This window comes from Aspergillus ambiguus (assembly GCF_047715705.1).
Source record: "Aspergillus ambiguus strain CBS 117.58 unplaced genomic scaffold BDV59scaffold_2, whole genome shotgun sequence".
In the NCBI taxonomy this organism is placed as follows: domain Eukaryota; kingdom Fungi; phylum Ascomycota; class Eurotiomycetes; order Eurotiales; family Aspergillaceae; genus Aspergillus; species Aspergillus ambiguus.
This window is the reverse complement of record NW_027395515.1, coordinates 1601928-1618609: the sequence shown is the minus strand read 5'-3', so window position 1 is coordinate 1618609 and position 16682 is coordinate 1601928. Positions and strand designations below refer to the sequence as shown.

General features: G+C 52.5%; 8 protein-coding genes across 8 annotated transcripts; 5 read left to right on the top strand and 3 right to left on the bottom strand.

Annotated features, from left to right (window-relative positions):
- Nucleotides 1-2: 2 nt before the first annotated feature.
- BDV59DRAFT_198256 (ubiquitin-conjugating enzyme E2) lies at nt 3-652 on the top strand (the record flags this gene model as incomplete). The annotated part of the gene is made up of 4 exons (XM_073693122.1): nt 3-29; nt 88-99; nt 161-311; nt 369-652. 4 exons carry the CDS (start codon nt 3-5, stop codon nt 650-652), a joined length of 474 nt encoding a protein of 157 aa, XP_073552771.1.
- A 607-nt stretch (nt 653-1259) lies between these two features.
- On the bottom strand, nt 1260-3062 carry BDV59DRAFT_53625 (NADH-quinone oxidoreductase subunit D). Its single transcript, XM_073696572.1, has 3 exons — nt 2281-3062; nt 1486-2206; nt 1260-1427 (listed from the first exon to the last, which is right to left on the bottom strand). The coding sequence occupies exons 1-3, from the start codon at nt 2953-2955 to the stop codon at nt 1390-1392; spliced, it is 1434 nt and encodes a 477-aa protein (XP_073552770.1). The 5' UTR covers nt 2956-3062; the 3' UTR covers nt 1260-1389.
- A 220-nt stretch (nt 3063-3282) lies between these two features.
- On the top strand, nt 3283-4768 carry BDV59DRAFT_169081 (DNA-directed RNA polymerase core subunit RPC40). The gene is made up of 3 exons (XM_073688179.1): nt 3283-3376; nt 3436-3540; nt 3602-4768. Exons 1-3 carry the CDS (start codon nt 3332-3334, stop codon nt 4574-4576), a joined length of 1125 nt encoding a protein of 374 aa, XP_073552769.1. The 5' UTR covers nt 3283-3331; the 3' UTR covers nt 4577-4768.
- Nucleotides 4769-6604, bottom strand: BDV59DRAFT_169079 (NEDD8-activating protein UBA3). The gene is made up of 6 exons (XM_073688178.1): nt 6357-6604; nt 6208-6309; nt 6153-6158; nt 6018-6097; nt 5658-5954; nt 4769-5598 (listed from the first exon to the last, which is right to left on the bottom strand). Exons 1-6 carry the CDS (start codon nt 6383-6385, stop codon nt 4847-4849), a joined length of 1266 nt encoding a protein of 421 aa, XP_073552768.1. The 5' UTR covers nt 6386-6604; the 3' UTR covers nt 4769-4846.
- Nucleotides 6605-6716: 112 nt separating this feature from the next.
- On the top strand, nt 6717-10091 carry BDV59DRAFT_53581 (telomere length regulation TEL2 family protein). The gene is made up of 6 exons (XM_073696571.1): nt 6717-7607; nt 7662-8009; nt 8061-8147; nt 8199-8727; nt 8779-9492; nt 9547-10091. Exons 1-6 carry the CDS (start codon nt 6755-6757, stop codon nt 10004-10006), a joined length of 2991 nt encoding a protein of 996 aa, XP_073552767.1. The 5' UTR covers nt 6717-6754; the 3' UTR covers nt 10007-10091.
- BDV59DRAFT_53562 (Sec1 family protein) lies at nt 10091-12626 on the bottom strand. Its single transcript, XM_073696570.1, has 4 exons — nt 12468-12626; nt 12189-12384; nt 11730-11941; nt 10091-11678 (listed from the first exon to the last, which is right to left on the bottom strand). The coding sequence occupies exons 1-4, from the start codon at nt 12543-12545 to the stop codon at nt 10176-10178; spliced, it is 1989 nt and encodes a 662-aa protein (XP_073552766.1). The 5' UTR covers nt 12546-12626; the 3' UTR covers nt 10091-10175.
- Nucleotides 12627-12803: 177 nt separating this feature from the next.
- Nucleotides 12804-14646, top strand: BDV59DRAFT_169070 (putative plasma membrane SNARE protein (Sec9)). The gene is made up of 2 exons (XM_073688177.1): nt 12804-14275; nt 14327-14646. The coding sequence occupies exons 1-2, from the start codon at nt 13076-13078 to the stop codon at nt 14384-14386; spliced, it is 1260 nt and encodes a 419-aa protein (XP_073552765.1). The 5' UTR covers nt 12804-13075; the 3' UTR covers nt 14387-14646.
- Nucleotides 14647-15294: 648 nt separating this feature from the next.
- Nucleotides 15295-16471, top strand: BDV59DRAFT_169069 (class I SAM-dependent methyltransferase). Its single transcript, XM_073688175.1, has one exon. The coding sequence runs from the start codon at nt 15423-15425 to the stop codon at nt 16311-16313; it is 891 nt and encodes a 296-aa protein (XP_073552764.1). The 5' UTR covers nt 15295-15422; the 3' UTR covers nt 16314-16471.
- Nucleotides 16472-16682: the final 211 nt, after the last annotated feature.

The following is a 16682-nucleotide window of genomic DNA, read 5'->3' as shown; positions in this document are numbered from 1 at the left end:
GCATGTTTGCGACCAAGCGCTTGAGCAAGGTGGGCCCCTCTTCTCCTCACAGCCACGCAAGAGACTGACCGACCTGGACTGCTGTAGGAGCTCCTAAAGGTACTACATGACACAGCATGCCCCAAGCCATCCTACGTCTCGCACGGACTAACCCTCGCAGCTGCAAGAGCACGTCCCCCCGGGCATCACAATCGCCAAATCCGACAACCTTGAAGAATGGCAGATGGACATCCGTGTTCTCGACGGCAATCCTCTGTACCAGAACCAGACCTACCGGCTGAAATTCACCTTCTCCTCCAAGTACCCCATCGGTGCGCCCCTCCCTGGCCGCCCCCATTCCCCCCACCCATTCTCATGCCCGCATCTAGAACCCCCGGAAGTCCAATTCATCGAGCTCCCCGCCTCCTCCGACACCCCGCGTCCCATCCCCATCCACCCGCACATCTACAGCAACGGGATCATCTGTCTGGATCTCCTCAGTTCCGCCGGCTGGTCGCCCGTCCAGACCGTCGAGAGCGTCTGCATGAGCATCCAGAGCATGTTGACCGCCAACTCGCGCAACGAGCGGCCCCCCGGCGACAGCGACTTCGTTTCCTACAACCGCCGCAGACCCCGTGATATCAACTTCTACTACGATGACGACAACGTGTAGGCTGGGCGCTGCGTCGTGAGTGTACAGATCGGGGTCGGCTCTCTTTCGACCCCGCGTTGGTTCTTATGCGCTGGCGTTGCTCGTGCCCCCGCCGCTTGTGTGGGCAGGTAACGTTGCGATGTGTTTTCCGTTTCTGCTGCATCCGCATAGGCGCTTGTTTCTGGAGTTTTATGGAGTGGAGTCTGGGCTTTCGTTCGGCGGGTGCGCCGACTATCGTGTCATTTTCAACATCTCGTTGATATGGGAATTGGTTCTGCATGTCATAGTTCATCTCATCATCTCGTCTCCTTCAGACAGATCCCGCTGGGTATATATGGATCCATTCGCAGTCTACACAACGTCCAACCTACTGAAACAGGTAGATATTGTAGCCGAAGTGTCACTATACACAGAGTTCGATTGTCGCAGGAAACGAAGATGATGGCACGGACAGATGACACACAAAGGAAACATGAAGTAGAAAAAGAAAAGGGTTAAACGCCATGAAAGAGAATACCAATGGTACAGCTTGCCGGATTGCCTGCTTGCTCCTCACCTCTCTCCTGTAGTTTTACAAACGCGCACATACAGCAGACGGAAATGCAACATTTTTCTCTTTGGTCTCTCGCGGGTTACCTGGAGTTTCCAATGTATCGGGTATGCGCAGGGGTTCTCTTTTTCTTTTTTACAGAAGCGGGGCGACGGTCAGCCAGTCTATTCCTCCGTTGAGTTTCTTTTGGTTTTTGGGTTTCCCGTCTCTACCGGTCGACTTCACCGAACACCAGATCCATTGTTCCTGCGGGTTGGTTAGCAAGAGTTGGGGAGGGGAGAGCGAGTGCAGGGTCCAATCATACCGATAATGGCGACAGCGTCAGCCAGGAGGTGACCGCGAGCAACCTGGTCGAAACCACCCAGATGGGCGAATCCAGGAGCACGGATCTTGCAACGGTAGGGTCTCTCGCTGCCGTCGCTGACCAGGAACACACCCATTTCACCCTTGGGGGCCTCGATAGCCGAATAGGTCTCGCCGGGGGGTACGGCGTAACCCTTGGTGAAGAGGAGGAAGTGGTGGATCAGGGCCTCCATGTTTTCCTTCATGGCGGCACGAGGGGGCGGGCTGATCTTGTAGTCCTCGACCTTGACGGGCCCCGCGGGCATCTGGTTCAGGCACTGGTGGATGATGCGCAACGACTGGCGGAATTCCTCCATACGGCAGAGGTAACGGTCGTAGCAGTCGCCGTTCACGCCGACGGGGACGTCGAACTCGACCTTGTCGTAGGCGTCGTACGGCTGGGACTTGCGGATGTCCCAGGGGACGCCGGATCCGCGCAGCATGACACCGGTGAAGCTCATGTTGAGAGCATCGGTGGCGTTGACGACACCCACACCCTGGGTTCGGGCCTTCCAGATACGGTTGTCCGTCAACAGCTCCTCGGTCTCGTCGATACGGTCGCCGAACTGCGTGGCCCATTGGTAGATGTCGTCGAGCAGGCCGAGAGGGAGATCCTGGGACACTCCGCCGGGGCGGACGTAGGCGGCGTGGAGACGGGCACCGGAAACACGCTCGTAGAACTCCTGTGGAAGAAAGTATTGGTCAGAAATGCTTTGCAATGAGGATGGTAGGGGGGGCAAGTCCATTGGCTGCATACCATGAGCTTCTCACGTTCCTCGAAACCCCACAGGAATGGCGTCAGGGCACCGACATCCATAGCGTGGGACAGAACGGACATGAGGTGGTTGAGGATACGGGTCATTTCACCGAACATGGTACGGATGTACTTGGCGCGCTCGGGGACCTCGACGTTAAGCAGCTTCTCAACGGCGAGGGCGAAGCACTGCTCGTTCGTCATCATGGAGACGTAGTCCAACCGATCGAAATAGGGCAGGGCCTGCATGTAGGTCTTGTACTCGATCAACTTCTCGGTACCACGGTGCAGGAGACCGACGTGAGGATCGGACCGCACAATCTCCTCACCGTTGAGCTCTAGAATCAACCGAAGCACACCGTGGGCAGCGGGATGCTGGGGACCGAAGTTGACGGTGTAGTGACGGATTTTGCGGCCAACCCCTTCGTCCTCAGACTCGAGTCCGGCGGCCACCTCGGGAGCCTCGGCACCACCCTTGTTGGCCAGATGTGTGAAGGAAGGATCCGTGGGGATGAGTCTAGTGGCCTGGTAGCTGGTGGGCTCCGCATATCGACGGGGCAGGGAGGTGGCTATCGAGCGAGATCGCGGGACGGTCGTGGTGTGTCTGTTGATGGAAGAGGGGCGGAGACCGAGCCTTTTGGGCGCATTGCCCGCCAGGCGAGTGAAGGAAGCAGCCATTCGGGAGGAGAAGGTGAGGGAGAGGAGGGGAGATAGGCGGATCCTCAGTCCGACGAGAGACAATGGATGGGGAGGGAGGTCGGAGGTCGAATGCCGGTTGCTCTGGGTGGACACTGGGAGGTTGCGCTGAGATACATTTTGGGCCGTCACGTGGCTTGGTCATCAGCCGCGTTCTGGTTGGTCTTTGCAGGGCCTCTACGTTCCACCCACGCTAGCGTCTCTCCCGCGTCTACTCTGGGTGCGGTTTAGTGCGCTCTCGTCTCACCGCCTGCGACATACTGCCGCCCTTCCTACAGAACTTTTTCCATCGCTATCAATTTCCGTTCCCCTCAGTCGATTCCTCCCGCCCATCTGTCCCTCCTCTTCTGCCCTCACCATGGCGCCTCTCATCCCCACGCAGGCGGAGCTGGATCGCAGACGGGTACGTCTTTTAAGTTATGAGAAAGGTTTACTTTGTCCATTATACTAACGCTTTCCAAGCTCGTCAGCATCAACCCAGAAACCGTCTCCAACATTCCCTCCACAGATTTTCCCGGTCATTGGCCTGGTGAATCCCACGAATGGGCGCTGGATAGATTTAAAAATGTCTGTTTTAAAAATTTTCCTCAAGCTTTATCGAGGGGCCGTCTCCATTAACATCATCCAGGACTTCCGAGTCGAATTCCACCACAACGACCAATTCGAAGCCTCCTTCTCGCTCGTGGGCCTTGACGCTGCCATCGCAAATGCCTTCCGCCGTATCCTCATGGCAGAGGTCCCCACCCTTGCGATCGAATACGTTTTCATCAACAACAACACCTCTGTTATCCAGGATGAGGTCCTCGCCCAGCGACTGGGTCTTATCCCCCTCAAGGGCTCTGTTGACGGCATCAACTGGATGCGCTGGTTTAAAAAGCCTACTGACGACGACCCTGAGAGTGGCAGCGGCCCCACCGATTACAACACCATCGTTCTTCACCTCAATGTCAAATGCACCACAAACCCCAATGCCGCCAAAGACGAACAGGACCCTCGCAAGCTGTACAACAACGCCCACGTCTACGCCAAGGATCTCGTCTTTCAACCAGTCGGCCGTCAGTCGGAGTTCTTCGTCGGTGAAAATGCCATCCAGCCCGTCAACCCCGATATTCTGATCGCCAAGCTCCGCCCCGGCCAGGAGATCAGCCTGGAACTCCACTGCATCAAGGGCATTGGAGCCGACCATGCCAAGTTTTCCCCTGTTTGCACCGCCTCCTACCGCCTTCTTCCGGACATCAAGATCGAACGTCCCATCATCGGCGACGACGCGAAGAAGTTTGCCAAGTGCTTCCCCCGCGGCGTCATCGGCCTTGAGCCCGTCACCGCCGAGGAGGCCGCGAAGCAGGGAAGCGGATACGAAGGCCATGAGGGTGAGATGAAGGCTGTTGTTCGCGACGCCTTTAATGATACCGTCAGCCGAGAGTGTCTGAGACACGAAGAGTTCCAAGGCAAAGTGAAGCTCGGCCGTGTGCGTGACCACTTTATCTTCAATGTGGAGAGCTCAGGCCAGTTTGACAGCGACGTCCTCTTCCTAGAGAGCGTCAAGGTCCTCAAGCTGAAATGTGCGCGGTGGAAGAGAGGTCTGGCTGATGCTCCCCGGTAGGATTAGCCAGCCTGCGGATTCCATGATTTAACCCTTTATATAATGCATTGCCCGGCGTTGGGTTTGTTGCGTGTTCAATTTTGTACAGTTACGAAAAAAAGTCGGTCAAGGCCTTCTTACAGTTGGGAGTCTGGATGTCTGGATATGGAATTCTTTCTTATAGATAGAGAAAAGCAAAATTTATCCCGAACGGTTCGATGTTAAAGGACCCTGCCCCATCATATTGCAATCATGTCTCATTTAGTAGGATTCTCTAGTCTCTTCTCGAAGCTACTTGAATATCAACCGGTAACGGAAGTCAATGGTATACGCGGGGTCGCTGACAGCAACTTCTTCCCCATCAACGACCAGCTCGCCAACCTTCCGTTTCAGGTTCGCCCGGGTCTGCTCTTCCAGCTGGGGCGGGAATCGCTGGTAGAGAGTCTTCTCTTCGGTTCTCAAGCTGGGCTTCTTCAGCTGGGCTTCGGGGCGCTCTCCGAGCGTTTCAATGAACTCCTCCAGCGTCATGTTCGGATCAACCGTCATCTTCCGCGCGAGATTTCCACACACCGGGCAGTCCGGCTTCTTCTCTGCCTCAAAAGTGTACGTATACACGCCTTCTTCGCCAGCGTACATCATGTAATTTTCAAGATACGGGTTGCAGGATGTCGCGATCTTGAGTGCTTCGGACGTAGTCGCAGCGGCGATCACCGCGTTTGTCGACGCTATCGCAGGAATAATGTTCTTGACCACACCTTGTGTCATCTGAAAGGTCACTCCGTGGATGTTGAACTGCGCAGCTCGTTCGAGCGCGGCGTGATATACCCATCCAATATGCTCCATGTCGTCACTGTCGAACGCGTCATCTTTGCGCTTCTCCTGCCAGGCGATCTGATGCGCCCATTCGATACAATGTTGCGGCTGCCGGGGGATCGTGGCAATAGTGCAAAGAGGCACAGCCGGACGCGGGGCATGCATATCAAGCTGGCACTCGATGCAGGAGGAAAGTGTTGGCAGAATCACACGAGCCTGGCCCTTGAATCCTAGGTTTTATTCAGCTTGGTTCTTCTTCGCACTTTTGGGTCGCGCAGAGACTTGATACCTTCGGTTCCACCGTCGATAAGCGGCTTCAGACTTTCCGGGTCTTCGGGGTCAACCATGCCAATGAGCGTTGCGTTGATCCATCGGCGGGCCTCGATGCTGTCTAGACCGCAGACGATGATCTTGAACTGCATGTAGTAGTCTTCGTATTTATCCTGGATTTTGCCAACATAAGGCGTGATCTTCACGCCTTTGACCCGTCTCTCGACAAAGGCTGCGGCAACTTCTGCCTTGGGTTTGCCGATGTCCGACTGCCGGAACAGGAACTGTCGATTGAGATTGGAGATATCGATCGTGTCTGTGTCCGGTTAGGTGGATGTTGTACGGGTGTTTAAGAAAGGTAGTAAGGATAATAACGTACCCATGTCGATAACATGGATGTCCTTGAACCCAGATAGGGCCAGATTCTTCAGAATCTCGCATCCTAGACCTCCAGCTCCGCTGAAGAGATCGGTTGTTAGCTAGTGTTCGTATGGCAATTCCAGCCCAAACATACATCACACTAAGAGCACGTTAGCAGAGTACAATATGGCTGCATTTGATACACGTACAGGATCTTTGATGATTCCAATGCACCAATAGTCTCCGGTCCGGGGATCCAGTCCTCATCGCTAAAGGGACCGGGTTTGGTCAGGACCTTGTGCAGGTATTTCCTACATTCAATCAGTAACAGTAAGCGAAACGTTCTCTATGTACGTACCATCGCAGAGAGCGGTCCATATTCGCCATTCCTACCGAGCGCTCTGGTATATAGCAGTAAGTAAAGCGGAGAACCCGTCACTGCAGCTTCCGCCGGCAGAGGCACTAAGTGACGGCAGGAGGTCGCGTTCAGAAAAGATAAGCCCAGAAAGAAGATCTGGGTCGATAATTAAGCAGATTAATATAGCACTGATACACGAGGAACACGAGAATTTCTAGCGAGGGCAAGCAGGTTCGAGGACGAGTAGATGCTCAGGTAGAGCCCGATTAGGTCTGTCGTTGACTGTTCCAAATACATGCCGCCGCACGTGACCGGTCCGCTCCATACAACAATTTCCTTCAACTTTACAGCGCCTTCACTCTCCGTTCCAGTCCAGATGATCCAATGTTCACTTTACGATGGATGGACTTTTAACTGAGATCAAGACGGTCTCGAATGATCGTCAATCGTCCTTTCTAACCCCTGTGTCAGAAGTAGCTCGTGACGACGCTTTGAAAAAGAGCGAACTCGGATCGCCTCAAGATACAACGTCACTGAACTATATTCTCACACTGCTCAAGTCGGATCCTGATATAGACCAGCTATCACAGCTCCTCCTTACACTTGATCCATCAAATAAGGATAGGCCTTCAACTTACTTCGACCTCCGCGTCGCCAGTCCAGCAACAGCTCAGATCCTCAATGCCTTAGTAAGCATCACTGTTCCTGATCATTGGGATCTGCTGGACACGAAAGCGAAACCTTCCAAGGCGGGGAATAACAGGCTCCGTGCGTTACTTCTGAGATGTCTGAACAGCATCGCTGGCGTCAGCTGCCTCCTGGCTCAAACCCGCTCCCTCATAGGAGCTTCCCGAGCATCATCGGAGAAGGCAGAGGCTTCCGGCAGCCATATTCAACTTCGGACCACAATAGGTGTTATCGCTGCTTTGTTAGAGCCAAAGGAGTTCTGCCTACGTTTGTACACAGATATTGAGGCTCTCTATGGCAATGCAACTCAAAAACAAATCGCTTGGAGGGAGTTAATATCCCTTCTCGCTGCAAGCAAAGTCCTTTCAATAACTGCAGAAGGACTTTCGTTGCTTGGAGAGTATGATGTGAGCTCAATCTCTTGGATCGGGGATGGTCATCGATATGCATCTTGGCTTGGAGCCAACATTCACCATATGGCATCCAAGCTGGAACTCGATAACAAGGCCGCGTGGAAGGCTCTGGCCTCTCTCGTTGGGCGTGCTATAAGCCTCGGCTATACAGGTATATCGAACAGCAGATCCTCTATTTAGATTTTAGTACTAAACTTCCTCTCAGATCAACTGGTCCGCGCTATTTATTCCGGCCTTCTCATTGATCAACCCCTTTCAACCAAATACAGTTCTCTGGTTGATAACCTCCGCCCAACAGAGCAAGTCGCTGTTTTGGAAGCCATCTTTCGTGATGTAGAGAAAAAGTATTTCCCTACAGAACTCTCGGGGGCCGTTACCGAAACATCTCCCAACCCAGTCATCTCTGCTGTGGCTGGTCTCTGTTCAATTGTGGTAGGCAATAGGCATCAGCTACAGGGTCAACTGACGGATTGGCTTGTTAAAGGCCAAGGCGGCTCTATACATACTTCTGGGCTTCGTCGGGCGTTGTTGGCCAGTTTTGGTCAAAACGAAGGTAATATGCATCTTAATGGAGAAGCGGACCCTGCTGACTTTGGTCCCACAGACTTCATGAGAACTTTGCTCACGAAAAGCCTCGAGCAGTCGAATGATAACCTCTATATCAAGCATGCCCCCATGAGAAGTCAAGAAGGTATGTCCGTCTGGGCCCTCGATGGGCCGCCTTATGTCTGACCCCTTTCAGCAAACACGCAGATTATTCTCTTAGCTGCTAGTTATCTCCAACGACTTAATCACTGGGCAGTGAAAGAGCTAGGACATTGGGGTGTTTTCCTGAACACAGTCTCGCACCGTTTAGCAGCGTCGTCTACAAAGGCCCGCTTCCTGGGTATGATTATTGGAACTGCAGTCTCCCGCCTGGTTGAGAAGCCCGGCAAAGAAATGAAATTTGACTTGGAGGAAATGGAGAGCGAAGAAGCACAGTGGTACTGTAGCCTCATCGAGGTGAACGATAGCATCGGCTCGGTGGAATCACTTCAAGCTCCTCAAACTCTACCATCAAAACCAAAAAAGAGCTCGACGAAAGCTTCCTCTGCCTCGTCAGCCCGTCAGAAAACAGCAAAAATCGTGTCAATTGAAGAGATCAATGACTCGAATGATGAGCTATCTGACGATGAGGACGATTTGATTCCCTACGAGAAGCCGGATGAAGACCCTTCAGATTCCGATGATGATCCGACTCTTGTCCAACGTAACAAACCAACAGCACCGGTGTATGTTTATCTCTTCGGAGATAGTCCCTTCCAGTGGCTGACCCTTCCCAGATACATACGTGACCTCATAGCATATCTACGCGACACAGAAAACGTGGAACGATATGAGATAGCACTGATTGCTTCCCCATCCCTGATTCGACGCAAAACAGGATTCGGCACCGAACTTGCAGAGACCATTGAAGAGCTCGCCCTTGTCACAGTTGGACTACAAGAGCAAAGCAAGTTGCCTAAATTCCACGAATGCCGCCTACAAAGCATGATTGCTCTTATCGTCTCCAACCCCCTGAAAATGGGCCGCTGGTTCTCTGCAATTTTCTTCGACGGAGATCTCTCCCAGGTCCAGCGGTCAGCAGTTCTTACAGCTCTGGGTCTCAGCGCCCGTGAACTAGCTGGCGTTGGTCAGCAAGACGCACAGGAAATGGGTCTCCCACCGTTGCCAGACTCATCTTTTGCTTCGAAAAAACTGCCCGCGAGCCTGGAGACGCTTTATTCAAGCACGGAGTCCCCCATTGCCAGCCTGACAAAGAAGCTATCGCGGGCATCTCTTGAACCGCTAGCAGCCAATGTTGCGGATGCTGCCACGGGGCCGAATGCTCTCAAAGTCCGAACGTTCTCTTCACGCATGGAAGTGGAACAGAAGCGGCAACAACGCGAGGCTCAGCGTCAAAAATCCACAGTCAAGGACCTATACAGAGTCCTCTCCGAGGGGTTTTTCTTCCCCCTAAAAGGCCGCTTCGAAATGATGCTCGTCCAGTTCTCATCGTATGTTCTTCCTCCTTACACTCTCGCAACAAGGCTAACTAGGAAAATGCTCAGATCTACTTCGCCATCTTATAACCCATTCTTTGTCCCTCACATCCTCTGTCTATTCGTTCAAACTCTCACTCTCATTCTATCAACGATGGGCCCTCATAATCCCTTCCTACCCACGCTTACTCATGAATCTCTCGAATTCGTGCTCTCTTTGTACTCCCGGCCAATCTCCGACGATCCGTCTATCTTGTCAGCCCTTTTATCCCTTTTCCTTTCAGTAATCGATCTGAACATTGCGTCGGGCAGCTCCGGAGAGGAACGTCTCGTCACTGAATATGCAACGCAAGTTCTCGAACTGCGTGACTGGACAGCGCAGGTGTTTGAACGAACACCTGCTGTGCAGGGCGATGACCCAAGGGAACAGCTGAGGATGCTGGCTGCTGGTGTTATGGTGAAGCTTGGCGAAGTCATGGAGAGGTACCAGGGGCGACTCATGGGTGTCAATTCCGGTTTTAAGTACTAGTTCCGAGCATAAATCTGCGGTTCGACTTCATCATAAACCCGGATACAACGATAAACATATTCACATCAGTATTATTCGGGCTTTGTAGAAAAAGGTCATCACGGAAAGTGGGTCGTAATAATTAGAACACAGGATTTGATGTTATCCATCGGGTCTTGTCACAGATAGACTATTCGATCTTTGCGAAGCTGCCCTTCTCGACCGCTGCCTCCATCATGCGGTCCCCGTTTATTATGCTCGTCGTGCAGACTACAATCTTCCGTTGCGGGGCTTCCTCCGCGGCGAGAAACCGCAACGCAGCAATCTCTGCGAAGGTTATTCCACCCAGGAAGAAGACATACACGGTCTTAGTGGCGCTGCTCCCACTCAATGTCTGACGTGCACGTACTGCCTTGTCGTCTCCCTTTTGGACGATGCTGAAAGTCGCACCGCGAGCGCTCTTCACTACGTCCTCAAAACCGAGCCACCCGGGAGACGCCGTGCTGGCCGGACGGGGAGCGGTGGTAAGTGGTGTCGTCGAGCCACCACGGATGAGGGAGAGAATATAAGGCTTTTGGAGAACACATTGTACTAGACGAATGCTGAGTGGGGCGAATCCACTAAATACATATGCGATGTCGTTCGGATCCTGCTCGCTGACTTCCTCAACCACCAGGCGTAGGTTCTTGCGCAGGTAATTGTAGTTGGTTTTGGAACCCGTCTGGGAGCCAGTGGTAGGAAGGAGCATTGTGGTAGCGGAAGATCGGGGTTGTAGGAGTTCCATTCTCTCCAAAGCGTTGAACGTTAGAATGTGCTGGTATCCGTACGCTTGGACGATCTGTCGTTTGAAGTGTTCGAGATCTTTGGGTCGAAGACCGCCTGACATGCAGGACTCCAAGCAGAGCAGGCGCAAGATGGTCTTCAGTGGTACATCTCGGGCGATGAGTTCCTCAACTGCTTCGTGTTGGTAGGTCGGGTCTGTGCCTGCGGCGTTGTTCTGCTGAACCTCCAGGGTTTTACGGAATAGGTCTGAGCGAGTGTTTCTCATTATTTCCTCGGCAAGATTGGTGTGGACTCGGAGACTCTGATGCTCCAGTTGATATGACGGTAGTTTGTTGACAAATTCACGCAATTCCGTCGTCGTTTTGGCTGTATGGCGACTTTCGTAGTCACTCTCCAGGCGGCGAGCGACTTTATTCAGGATGTCACCAACGATAGCGAAATTCGCATCCCGCAATTGGCTGAAGAGCTGGTCCGAGGAATCGAGCTGGATTTTCCTCTTTTGTCCCTGCTTGGATGTCTGTTGGGGCGCTTTCGACGACTCTTGTGCTTGGGGTACTGACGTTGGGCCCACAATCGCCGTGTCAACATCTGCCTGATTATGTTTGATACCGACCGTTTCGTCGATAAGTCCCTCGTACGTAAGTTGGGTAAGGAGGGGCGTCCCAAAATCAACCTCCCGGTCAATGATGATTAGGCTCTCCGTGCTTGCACTCGGCAGGAGACCTCTTGCGGAGAGATCAGTCAGACCTGAACTTTCTTCGGCGTCAAGTTCCTTTCTCATCCGTAGCAGGAGATCAGCCAGTCGTCGGGCATTGTCACCTTTGCCGATGATACGAGGAAAGTATCCATGTCTTTGTTGGATATCCATGAGGGCTTTCGCCGCAAGGAATACACAACCGGGGTCTTTGTGCTAAATGGAAGTTAACGGACGCATGCTCATTCAGCGGATAGACACTCTTACCAGATACATGTCACCGAAGGAGTCCTCGAGTTCCAAAGAAAGGACATCCTGCTCCAAAGGCACGAAGTATAGGGGAAGGTCGGCGATGTTTACATCTCCGATGACCCCGGCTTCTTCAAGAATGGAGTTACTTACGAGGGTTCGTCGAGGGACCCAGACTATGGATATTTCATGTTCCACGGTGCCATTGCGCTGCAAACGCTTGACCTGTTCTGAGGAAATGTTAGCTCATACTGATGGCTTTCAGTCAGATCGGATGGGAAAGAAGGCCTTAGGGATGAGCTGGCTGTATCGAAGCACGATGTTTAATATAGGGAACTCGACTGACTACGTAGAGTAGGGAAGCGTCTGCGTAATCTACTGTTTGTCCCATCGGGCAGCTCATGACGAGGATAAATGGGGAGGGCATAAAATGGAGCATGGGGAAGTCCACCCAAAAAAAAAAAGATAAAAACGTACCTGCCACAGACCGTACCTGGCGCGACTTTTCAGAATGGACTAGGAACACCACATTTCGCTGGGACGAATCCACATTGGCATTCTCAAGGAGGAATACACGGTCTACACCATACTCCTGGAGCACGGAGAATTTGACAAAGAGCCCGATCGGTCCAGCCAGATCCTGGCTCACGACTAAGTTTTTCTTCCCACGTACCTAAACCAAGACCTCAGCCTAAGCCCGGACAGAATTGATGACGACGACGGATTCCAAAGCAACAGAGAAGGAGCCTTACTCACGCCTTCAAGGAGAGTTAACAAGTCCCTACGCGTCTTGTCCTTCAGATAGTCTGCATCAGACCCGAAATACGGCGCCATGATCAAACAGGCAGCATTATTCCCTCGGGAGATCGAGGATGGATGGGGAAGCTGAGAAGAGAATATAGAAGCCAAACCAGAATAGCAACGATGAGGTTGCCTGGCAGGAATTCATTCGTGATTCGTTTGCGGCTGCGGCAGTGCATCTTTCCCGTTTTGGTTTAGCGCTAGCACCGCCGGACACTGCCACGTATTTATGGTAAATTACCGTTCGGTATTGTTCCATGGGGGCTCACTTCGTGCGATAAGCCCCTGTTGCCTCCGTCACGGCATTACATCCAATCACTCCAGGCCGTCTGGACCCTTCGCCATGATTTGCCTGCAGCTCCCCTGACACTTCAAGGTTTCAGATTTCTTCTTCCCCTCGACTTTTCCCCCGTCTTCATCCTCCTCTCACTTTCGATCTCTCTCTCTCTCATCCGCTCTCTAACTCTTGCTGTCCTTCATTGTACTTTGTTTGTTCCCGGTGATCCCGTTGGTGACTTTCCAGCCTTCGCCTCCCGCTACAACTACTTCGACTACTATCCAACATGGGCAGATTCGGCCTGAAGAAATCCGAGGACGACGACTCCCCCAACCGTTTAGCGCTTTTCGGCTCTCGATCCAAGAGCAAAAGTCCCGCTCCTCCCTCGAACCCCTACGCAAAGCCTATCCCGACCGACCCTTACACCAGAGCCAAGATCAATGCCGGTGTAGCACCCCTCCCCCCTAATGAACACCCTGGCTCCATGAGCGGTCCTCCGGCGCCCGCCGGTATCCCAGGCGATAATAAGTATCAAGGAGGAGGCTATGCGCCGAACAACTACGGTGGTCAGGATGGATATGGCAGCGATCGCTTTGGTGGCGGTAGTAGTGCGGCTGCCGCTCCCGCTTCCCGTTATGGCCCTGGTGGCTACGGAGGACTAGGTAGCGTTACCAACGAGCCTGACGATGCCACCCGAAATGCTCTTTTTGGCGATGCAAGAGAAAGAGCTGCGGAGCAGCAGCAGAACGGCCCTCCACCGCCATACTCGGCAGGTGGTCCTGCCACCTACGGCGGTGGCAGCAACGCTTACACCACGGCCACGTACTCGGAGCGTAATTTAACCGCTGAGGAAGAGGAGGAGGAGGAGATTCAAACCATCAAACAAGATATCCGCTTTATCAAACAAGGCGATGTTGCCTCCACTCGCAATGCCTTGCGTGTTGCCGCCCAGGCGGAAGAGACTGGTCGAGAGACCCTTGCCCGTCTGGGAGCGCAGGGAGAGAGCATCCACGACACCGAAAAGAGTCTGGACATGGCGACTATCGAGGGTCGCATTGCGGAGGAGAAGGCTAAGGAACTCAAGACCTTGAACAAGAGCATGTTCGCAGTGCATGTCTCCAACCCGTTCACGAGCTCCCGGCGACGGCGCGAGCGTGACGAGAAGATGTTGAACACTCACCGAGAAGAGCGGGGCCTTCGCGAGGGGACTCAGAAGGAAGCCTTCATCACCAATCAGCGCATGGAGCGCACTTTCCGAGAGATCGAACGGGAGGCAAAACAGGACATGCCCAAGCACCGGACCAACATTACCGAGCGTGCCAAGTATCAGTTCGAGGCGGACAGTGAAGATGAGGCCATGGAAACCGAGATCGATCAGAATCTTCACCTGCTCTCGGGTGCTGCCGGCCGGTTGAATGGACTGGCGAAGGCAACAGGTCGCGAAATCGACGAACAGAACCGCCATCTGGAGCGGATCACAGGCAAGGTGAGTTTGGTAACCCCATATATTAGAATTTATATACTAATCTTGATACAGAGCGATTACGTCGACGACCAGATTGCCATGAACACGTTCAAGATAAACCGGATCCGTTAGGTTTTTGCTCCCAGAGGAAGTCTAGACGCCTGGTGCTGTCAGCCTCGTGTAGTACGTGTTTGTGTATTGTCAAGCCACTGTCCATATCGCTATCCTCATATTCGCGGAGTTTGGGGCTGCTTATCTTTCTCATCGTCGCTACTTCTACGCTATCTGGAATGGGCATTGGAGGAAATAATAGTACTATAGTGCGAATAGAGTCTCTCTTTGATCGACATGTTAGGAGACCAATTAGTACTCCGTAGCCTTGGACGAGCACGACAGTCGGCAATTCTCCTTTGGGTACTCCGTGCTCCGTGATGCCGTAAGGCCGCCACGGATTACTTGCATAGGTTTAATGCATCGAATAGCACACCTCCTTATGCGTTGGTTCGTGTGATTGAAGCAAAAAGCACAACCCCTCCCATGATTTACCGACCAATGCTGTTCCATGAAAATGAGTGCTTCTGACCTCGCGGAAGACCAACCGTTACCCGATTAGGCAATTTCAACGCCATATAAGCAGACTGTTATACTCAAGAACTCCCGTGGTATTATCTGCAGACTCCCATGGCTCTTTAAACATGGATCTTCACGAACCGCATTATCTAGCAGCATGGTGGCGCTTCAAGTGGCCCCAGCTTGACACCACATGCCACTGTAGAGCGTTCGAGAACAGAATACAACCCTCGCAACATCGTGTTGGACTCTCCTATCATAGGCCGGAACTCCAAGGAAGCGGAGCCGCCACTACGTAACTATAAGCCACTGACACAAGAATTGGAGATCTTGAAGGTTGAGTGGGGTGAAGTTCCAGTCGTTCAGATGTGCTACGTGGTCGTCACATTACCAATTTGAGACCATCACATCAGAGCAAACCCCGAGAAGTCATATGCCCACCCATACGCTTCCTCTGTCTTATAAATACGGTAGATTTTGACTTGATGTGTGTCTTGTTTGCTTTCTTGCTTGTTTCGACACAACGAACTTGCGCTTTTCCCCCCTTCCGCCTATCAAGTTGAATGATCAGGAACTATCAAGGCTTGGTCCCTTTAGCATGGTTGGAGTTACTCAGAAACCACTAGTCAAGGAACATAATCCTTCTCATCCTACGGCCACATTTGAGCTTGCCAACGGCCATGGCTATATGCTAGACAGCACCAGTTACCAGGCTGCGGGCCGGTTAAATCTCCAACACTATCTATGGAGAGAGGTGTTCGGTTACAGTATCCATCCATCTATCGAGCTCCCAAAAGCCCCGAAAGTAGCAGATGTGGCTTGTGGAACTGGCCTATGGTTGATTGATGTCTCCCGGGGGCTTTCTGACGCACAACTGGATGGGCTGGACCTGGATCTTACACGTGCTCCGCACAGGACATGGCTACCGTCGAACGTGGAGCTTCGGCATTGGGATATGTTCGACGAAGTGCCGCAGGATCTCATTGGAAAGTACGATCTTGTGCACGTGCGGCTACTCGTCTTGGTCCTGTCGGCGGTGGATATCAAGAAACCTATGGCCAACTTTCTGAAACTCCTTAAGCCAGATGGATACATTCAGTGGGACGAGATTGATGCCGTTGGCATACATGTTAAGAAAGCAGATAACACAGTTGAATCAGCAGCACTGGAGGAGCTCCGGGCTGCATGCTTCGCCAACGGCAGGCATAATTGGACAATGGACCTACCGCACCTACTCACACAGTCAGGGTTCCAGAAGCCAAAGCTCCACTGGTATGATGAGAACCCAGAACTGGTGCGTGCATTCAATGACCAGCATCTCATGACTATGGAGGAATTTGCTCTGCGATTGGCACAGACCGGGCAGCATGCGGGCGCCAACCACTTTCATAATCTCATCGCGGATTCGTATCAAGAGTGTTTACAGGGCGCGGCCCTGTCAATGCCGCGAGTGACGGTAGTGGCTCAACGCCCTGCAGATTCGAGGTAGTTGGGTTTTCGGAGACGGGGTCTAATGGTTGTTTATAACATTATTATTATCCCATTTTTGTAGGGGACCTTTGCATTGTGGTCCGGTAGTGCTTGAGCATTTGTATTATATATCGTGTATAAACGGTCCCAAGTATATGTACAAAGTCGTCACGTTCATAGACAATAAATTGCACTTTTCTTTAAAACAACCTCTTTCCCTAATTACGATATATACCAATGACGTTTGGCTGTTGAGTCCACCGAGGACTCCAAGTGTGCTCAAACTTATTGCCTCAGGCAACAGTGAGCATTATATATGACACAGCAACCCCAGCCTTCCATAACATCACGTGACAATACCCGCGTTAGTAAGCCACTCCGTGACTTC